The sequence below is a fragment of the Octodon degus genome, unplaced genomic scaffold (genome assembly GCF_000260255.1).
Source record: "Octodon degus isolate 3935 unplaced genomic scaffold, OctDeg1.0 scaffold00064, whole genome shotgun sequence".
Lineage (NCBI taxonomy): Eukaryota > Metazoa > Chordata > Mammalia > Rodentia > Octodontidae > Octodon > Octodon degus.
The window spans coordinates 952,351-960,933 of NW_004524640.1; the positions used below are offsets into that span (position 1 = coordinate 952,351).

Here is an 8,583-nt window from a genome sequence, read left to right on the forward strand (position 1 = left end):
CAAACTAAACTCACATTGACTCAAACATTTTAGTTTCAGCAAAGATGCCAAAAAGTCCAGTGGGGCTGGAAAATAAAATGAACTTTGCCCCTACCTCACACCATGCAAAGCATTGTTCTGGAGCACAGACCTAACTTGAAAGCCAAACTGACAAAGCTGCTGGCAGGAAACAAGGATGAGCTTTGTGCTTTGGGCTAAGACAGATTTTTGTAGACTATGGGAAGCGATGAGGATCAAAATAAAGAAAACTAGTCCTTGGCAAAACCTAGTGCCACAATTTGCTAGTAAGGTGACTTTAGGCAATTTGTTAGCCCTTTCTGTGCCTCAGCTTCCTTTCTGCAAAGTGAATGTAATAGTAAAATGATGATATCCACCTCTGAGCATGGCTGAGAGACTTAAATATATTAGTAGTATATAAGTAAGATACTTTAGGTGGTACCCAGCCTGTAACAAGAATTCAGTAAACTCTATCCAGGTACTGTGTTCATCTTTGAGGCTCTTCTTTATGGCCTTGTCTAGAAGTGTGTTCTTTTGGTGCTTAGTTTTCTCTGCATGATATTTTAGTTCGCAGAGTTTACTGATCATTGAAATTAAAATCCTGAAGGGTGTAGATAATGAAGAAGTCACAGTATCCTAAAAATCAAATTGCATACCTGACACCTCTGTGCTCTGAAACACATACCATGATGTAGTGTTCTGTACGCCACCTATCCCTGCATGTGTTGACTCAATTTCTTCTGCCCAGTGTGGCCACTGTAGAGTTAGTATATTTGTCAGCCACTGAGTAGTTTAATGTATTGGTAGAGGAGCAGAGGAAACAAATTTAAAGTCATCAAAATTTTGTAAAGTACTGGTGATCTGAAAATTATTGCTGTCGAATTCTTGAATGCCACAAAACCACAGATTATAATCTCCGTCTGTGTTCCTGCGTTAAAAGATGTGTTCTTTTTCCAAGCCTGCAATTCTGTGTTCTTGTTGAGGAAACACGTGCAAGCAATATTTCCGCAAGCCTAGTAAATGATATATTTTAGGGAAGTTTGCCTCGCTAAGGTCCCTTTTCTAATTGCAGGTCTCATAACAAAGCATTCTCCTCTCAATTGCAGATGACACTGCCCAAGTTACCTCTGATTATGAAACCAACAACAACAGTGATAGCAGTGACATCCTACAGAATGAAGATGAAGCGGAGTGTTCCAGAGAGTCACTGAGGAAGACATTGGCTTGTGGCACCTACGGTCCTGAAGCCATGATATTCCTGGTAGCCCCTTGTCCCTTAGCTCATTATTTACTTGAGCAGTCACCTTTTATTTATTGCAGAGTTTGGTTTAGAAAGAGACCTCATGTCATTGTGTTTGTACATGTATTTCACTTAGATCTTGCGTGAACGTGGCCCTACCCATGTGAATTGGTACGATTTGTGCTTTCTCCAAACCTTATAGATCTCATTGTGGTTATATTATTTGGGTACAAAATGGATAAGTAGGTATCTTTATAAATGATGACAGCTATTTCGTAGCCTGATCAAAAAGCATAAATATGCATAGGAAAATGATTGATGTAGTGCAATTCAATAAAATTTCAAAAAGAGGGGAGAAAAGAAAAAGAAAGGTGTTTTTTTTTTTGTTTTTTTTTTTCCTTTTTTTCAGGGCATTTGCTGCTAATTTTTTCTCCTTCAGGACTTTCTTGATTTACAAAGGGAGCCAATATTTATTTTCTTCATTATAATAAATCAAGTTTATGTTGACATGGCTACATAATAAAGATTCTTTACTTATTTTTTGATATTTAAGGATATCCATCTAGAAAGAATGGAATACATTTTTGAGTCAAGGTAATTTGGGGAAGGCAACAAATATTAGAAAATAGTTGACCATTTTATGGTCATTAACTGCTACCATTATCATTTGTCCTTCACCATATTTATTACTTTAAATCAATTTTTCAGGTGAAAGAATGTACATTTGTCTTCACTACCTTTCTTTTTGCTTTTATTGGCTGTGGCTGCATTCTTGTTTGTTGGTTGGTTGGTTGGTTGGTTTTTTTGACGGCTCAGCTTGCCCTGAGGGCAGGGCAGGCCTGGCATGTGGTGCTAGGGATCAAACCATGGTCCTCTGTGTCTGCCTAAACTTGCCTAAGCAGGCGCTTTAGACTGCTGAGCTATCTTGCCAGCCCTGACTGTGGTGTATTCTTAGGACTGTCCCGATTTAGGACTAGTTGAAAAATATCTGTGTATTTAGTTAATACATGCTTCTCAATAAACATTATGTTCCATGAATGAAATTCAAGTCCTGAAAAATGTGACAGCTCATGTGTCCCATTTGATGCTGATTTGAACCATTACTGTATAGATTCATTCCATTAAAGTAGACAAGACTAAGTGTCTCTCTCACCATTCAATGGATTTCTTTTGAGAATCCAATGTAAGCTATAGATCCTTATCCCAGAAAATTTTCCATAAATATGGAAAGGGATAAGTTTACATATAATTTCAGATGCTGAAGTCTTTGAATCTTTCTTGAAGAACCTCACAGTGGGCCCCAAGTCAGTTATATTGATCCATATTTTTCTGGAAAGTATGTGAAGCAAGAATAGGCAGTCACACAACACAGCAAGAATCATAGACTGTAGATGTCTCATCCATAACCTAGGGCCAAGCTCTTATTCATTTTTTAATTTTTTTCAGATTTATCCTGGAGTATTAACTCACTTATTTCATATCATCATGGTTGTTGATTATCTTTTTCAAAATATGAATTGCTTTGTGGAAAAACTGTGTGTTGTTAAAATCTTTTAATCTTCATTACAGGATAAACCAATTCTTGCTCCTGAACCACTCATCATGGATAACCTAGACTCAATTATGGAGCAGCTAAATACTTGGAATTTTCCCATTTTTGATTTAGTGGAAAATATAGGAAGAAAATGTGGCCGAATTCTTAGTCAGGTAAGAAATACCATATGACTTTACAAAAAGATTAAACAAAACCTAGTTGCTGAAAGCTTTTGCTATTCATGACTCTGTCGGTATGCACTATACATGCAGTTACTCTCTCCTAGTTCAATGAGAAGAAAGTTTTGAACTAATAGTACTTAAACAAGATATCATGTCTGCATCTTGTACTATGAGTAACTACTATGAAGACAACAATATGCAATGTATTAATTATTATAACTGTCCTACTACCCTGTTTTGAATCTGTCTCATTGCTATTTATTTCTCAATACAATTAATATAAGAAAGAAAAAAAGGGAATTTCGGCATACAACATTCTGCATCGATCTGCTGGTGGCAGTGAATGAAGATACTGGAGCTCTGAGTAAATAGAGTACCACCTTTTCTTTCTCCACAGGATAAATAGTAAGATAGGTATAAATAAGTAAAATGGACAAATCAAGTAAAAATCATAGACCAAAGCCCAGCAAAAGCTGGTAAAAGCCCTACTCTAAGTGTCTGTTTACAGATAATTATTTTCTGCAATTAGTTCAGTGATATTTTTAACTTACTTTCTGTAATAAGTTCAATTTTTTTTTAACTTCTAAGTGTTACATTGCTTAAGCCTCATTAAAAACAATGTAGCACACAGAAATGTTTTGTTCCTGCCTTACTATGGGAACCACATCAAAAAGACTTTCTGTATCTGAAAAATCAGTGAGTCGTTCTGTTTTACGACAAACCTTTAGTAGTAGTCCCTTAAAATAAACTGTTATAGGGCCAGGGAGATAGCTCAGTAGAATAAGCTCTTGCCTGGCAAGCACAGGGTCCTGAGTTCAATCCCCAGTACTGCAAATAAATTAATTAATTAAGCAAACTGTTATCAAGGCTTCCCAAATAAAGAAATGTTTGGTTTGCTATAGGAGAAAGAAAACATAGAAATTAAGAATTTGCACATTCTATCAAAAAAAAAAGAAAGAAAACAGAATGATGAATTTGCTACACTATCAAGTACTATCAAGATATGAACAATGAAAGTGTGTGGCACAATAGAATACCAGATTATTTTAATATACAAATATGTATACATTTCAACAGTCCAGATGCTAAAGACTATCAAACTTGGTAATGACATCCTAGGAAGAGGCCCTAGATAGTGCCACATAATCTAGCAGTGGTCCAGGAAGTTTGTTTTTTTAATCTCTTTTAGTGAAAATTATGTTCCTAGACAGAAAAGAGTTTTATAGACTCTAATTTTCACAGTAACTTTGGTACAGGTATTTTCAAAAGTACATTTTACAAAAAAAAATAAATAAATAAACTAAAGCTGGAAAGAGAGGATCTGTTTTTCTTTTAAAGTTGTGTAGGGAATATTAAAACCAGTACTCAACTGTATATGTATCCATATTGGAAACTCAGGCTTTAACCTTCAAGTGCTTTTTAGAAACCCATAAAATACACTTACATGTGTTATCTTCAAAGTCTCCAAGTGGGGAGTCCGATCAAGTAGAAAATGGTTATTGCAGCAGTTAGCTTTATCTTGTTTGTGACGGGGCACCAGCGTGATTGCAGGTATGCAGGTGCCCTTGAAAGTTTCAGGCATTGGATGTTCACACTTGGTCAGCACTGCCAGATGATCCTTCCTTCTCTCACGTCCCTCTCCTCCATGGGTTTAAACCCACGGCCTTATGGTTGTCAGCCAAGACTGTGCCACAGAGCTGCACCCTCAGCTGCCCAGAATGTTCCTCAAGAGCCACAGAACACCAGCAGTGATTAGAAAGATTAGGGCTAGACAGCAATTAGATTTTGACCAAATTCATTGGTACATCCCTTGTACCTCAGTGGAGAAGTAATACATTTCTGCTTATTCTCTATTTGTCACTATTTACTTTCCCAATTTGCAAAACACTGAACTCTGAGAAAATACAGCTTCATTTGCCTTGCTAAGTAGAACTTTCTGAATTTTTTTCTTTTGATTGGGGTTCATAAGTATGAAAATCATAGAACTTTGATTGTGAGACTTTGGGACAGCTGAAATGAATTGGCGCAGGCATTCTAAGAAATCACCTTTTGGCTGAGACTACACAGAAATTCTCACTTCAAAAGACTGGTACAGAGACTTGTGCAGTGGAAATGACTTCTGGCCTTCATGTACTGCTTGCTTTTGATGATGATTATGCTTATTTTGACAAACTTAAAGGGACATTCTTCAGATTCGAAATAGTGTTGACTCTTTTCAGTTGCCATTATTTATCCAGTTAATAATTTTTTCTTTATGAGTTTGGAATTGCCATATGTTAAGTGACATGTGGTTGACTTTAACAGCTTCTTGATGAAAATTCTCTCGTTTTCTCTCTTTTTTAAAAAAATTCACCTGGAGCTGGGGAGATACCTCAGCATCATAAGTGCTTGCTTGGCAAGTGCAAGGACCTGAGCTCAATCTCTGATACCAGAAAAAATAAAAATAAAAATAAAATAAAAATAAAATAAAACTCACCTGTTGCTTTTTCCATTTTTTTAAATGTGGCTAGGAGGGCTTAACATATATAAAATTAAATGTGTAGCTCACATTGTATTTTTTATTATTAAGTTTATTGGTATAATTTAGTTATATACAATGATCATATTCATATGGGGAATTGGTACTTGTACATCTTTTTTAAGCTTATTACTATGCTATATTTTGGGGCATTTTTATTTTAAAGAGAATGAAAAAAAAACATTAAAAAGATACAAAATTTCAAAACAAGATGATAAGAAATCAACAATGGTTGTTACATTGCATGCTGTTGTCTTCAAAGTAGTTGTTCGGATTACCAGATATAGGCATGCAAAATTGGTTAAAAACTCAAGTATTAACTTGCTTTCAATAAACCAATAAAAATTAGTACATCTATTGCCATTTGTCTGTGTATATTTTCCTCTTCCTTCTTTCTTTGCTCCTTTTCCTCATCCCAGTTATTCTTCCCTTTTGAGTAATTTCTTTCCCTTTCACAATATCTACTGTATTTCTTAGATTTTATTTACACTTTCAGGTGCTTACACTAGGGTGACAGTATGATGTTTACATATATGAACCTGAATTATTTTCACTTATCAGTGTCATTTCTAGTTGCATCTATGTATGAAAGCATCGAGTTTATCTTTCTTTATAGCTGGGTAATAATTATATCTTGACTCCTGTCTTATTCTTCCCGATGTCATCTCCTCCCTTTAGTCCCTCTTCCCTTACTCTTTTTTTTTTTTTTTTTTGTGTGTGTGTGTGTGTGTTGAGGGGGTGCCCCTTAGGTTGCCTTCAGGGCAAGTCTAGTTTGGCTTGAGGATGAGGGGATCAAACCATAGCATCCTAAGCCTGACTGCTTTGTTTCAGCAGCACTTAAACACCTGAGCTAATGGGTAGGCCCCCTTCCCTTCCTTTTTTACAATGCTTTGTTTTCATTGCTTCCTTCTTTTATCATTTCTCCTTTCCTTACTCCCCCAGCTCTTTAGTTCTCCTTTCTTTTTGAATGATGCCTTGATATTTTTTAATATCTATCATAGATTTTGGTCCTTATTTACACTTTTGGTTTCTCACGCCATGGGAACAATGCAACATTTACACATGTGTGACACCTTTATTTTACTTAAGAGTATGGGCTCAAGGTGCATCCATTTACATAAAAGGGTCTCAAATTTATCCTTCTTTATGGTTGATTAGTGTTCTACAGTATTAAAAAAAAACCCTACATCTTTTTTATTCCTTGGTTGATGGGTATTTAGGTTGTTTCCAAGATTTAGCTATTACAACTTGTGCTACTAAAACTTGGGTGCACATATGTTACCGTGGTATGATGTTTTTAATTCTCCTGGGAAGACACCCAGAAAAGGAATAGCTGGGTCAAATGAGACCTCTAATTCTAGTTTTTTGCAAAATCCCCACATTAATTGCGTTAGTTTACACTCCAACCAACAATGGAGACAGGTTTTTTTTTTTTTTCTTTTTTTCAGCATTTGATATTGGTTGATTTCTTGATGATAACCATTTTTTTTTTCTTACGTACAGTGAAATCTCAGCGTTGTTTTAATTTGTATCTCTGGAATGACCATTGATGTTAAACCCTTTTTATGAATTTGTTTGTCATTTGTGTGTCTTCTCCTGAGACATGCATATTCATTTCAGGTGCCCATTTTTTGGGTTGGGTCTTTGAGGGATCAGATCTTCTTTCCATTCTTTATAGGTCCTGTTTTCATATCAAACTCTAACATATTCTATTTTAATTTTTAAATTCATAGTTGAAACATTTTCAACAGATGTGTAGGCACAATTTAGTTATGTACAATTCTAACCATACTGATTGCTCAATAAAGGCAGCAGGACCTAATGCAGTTGAGAGTTAAAAAATGTGAAAATAAATGCATAGTTTGAATTCTAACTCTAATAAGTATCAGCAGTATTAATTTAGACACTCAACCACTCTTTACCTTACTTTCCTCTATTTTCAGATATTAGTAATTGACATTACCTCTCTCATACAGTGCTATGAAGATTAATTATATGCAATAATTATTTAGCATAAGCTTCTTAGAAAAAGCATCACATTTAATTCTCTGTCTGTAGGTACATCAGATCCTCCTACAGTGTCTCTGTGATTACTGAAGGAACCTGAAAAGACAGATCCCTTAAGTGTTTATTAATGTGAACTTACATATTACCTAAAGCAATAATAAAGAGGAGATAACTAAAAGAAGAAATAGCTTGAAATGCTATGACAGAAACCACAGGCTTTCTATTGCATTTTTATGCTCACTATTTTTTTTTTTTGTTTTGATTTTTTTGTTTGTTTGTTTTTTGGTGGAACCAGGGATTGAACTCAGGGCCTTGCGCTTGCCAGGGAAGCGCTTATTCCACTGAGCCATCTCCCCGGACCCTTCTATTGCATTTTTAAATAGAGGAGATAGAGACAGAAAATTATACAGAGAATGGAAAAACTTCCATATCTGTGTATTGCCAGAGAAGAAAAGTAAATCAAAGTTGAGATAAAGGTACTTTATAATTTGTTTCTCAAATCTCAGCCAGGCTATCCCTTTTAAAATTAAGACAAAGCCTTTTTTTTTTTTTTTTGCTCTGGGATTTCTGGTAGATGACCACCTGACCAGAGGAATGGTATCATCAGGTTGATGTTGTTCTCAGACCCAGGACTTCTTCCGGTTGACCCATGGGGTGCACAGCTTTCCTCTTACCTTCATTCTCTCTGTGTCGCCCACATCAGCCGCTTCTCCCTGCCTCCTTTTCCTACCACTTCCTCATTTTCTCCTTCATTTATGTCAAAAATTCCATTTCTTTCCAAATTTATGGATTGGTCATCAGAACTGTAAAGAGTTATAGGGGCCAGGGAGCTGGCTAGAATAAGCGCTTCCCTGGCAAGTGCAAGGGTCTGAGTTCAATTCCCAGTTTTGCAAAAAAAAAAAAAAGAAAAGAAAAGAATTGTATAGAATATAGATATCTGGAGTAGAAAGAGATCCAATGCATGAGCGAATAAATAGACTTTATTATTTCTACTGGAATCAGATCTTTTTCTTTATCTTTTAGAATAGCTGTTTTCCTCTCCTGCAGTTTTCCCTCTTGTCACCACTACGGCACAACTCTGAAGCCATTACTCTTTTTTTTTTTT

The 8,583-nt window shown here is 35.7% G+C and overlaps 1 protein-coding gene across 1 annotated transcript in view; it reads left to right on the plus strand.

The window, feature by feature from the left end:
* The window catches only part of Pde3a (phosphodiesterase 3A), a 353,121-nt gene that overhangs the window by 314,988 nt on the left and 29,550 nt on the right, over positions 1 to 8,583 (plus strand). The window contains exons 8-9 of the mRNA XM_023718933.1: positions 1,104 to 1,258; positions 2,807 to 2,944. Coding sequence (XP_023574701.1) covers positions 1,104 to 1,258; positions 2,807 to 2,944 — 293 coding nt within the window. The remainder of the gene's footprint in view (positions 1 to 1,103; positions 1,259 to 2,806; positions 2,945 to 8,583) is intronic.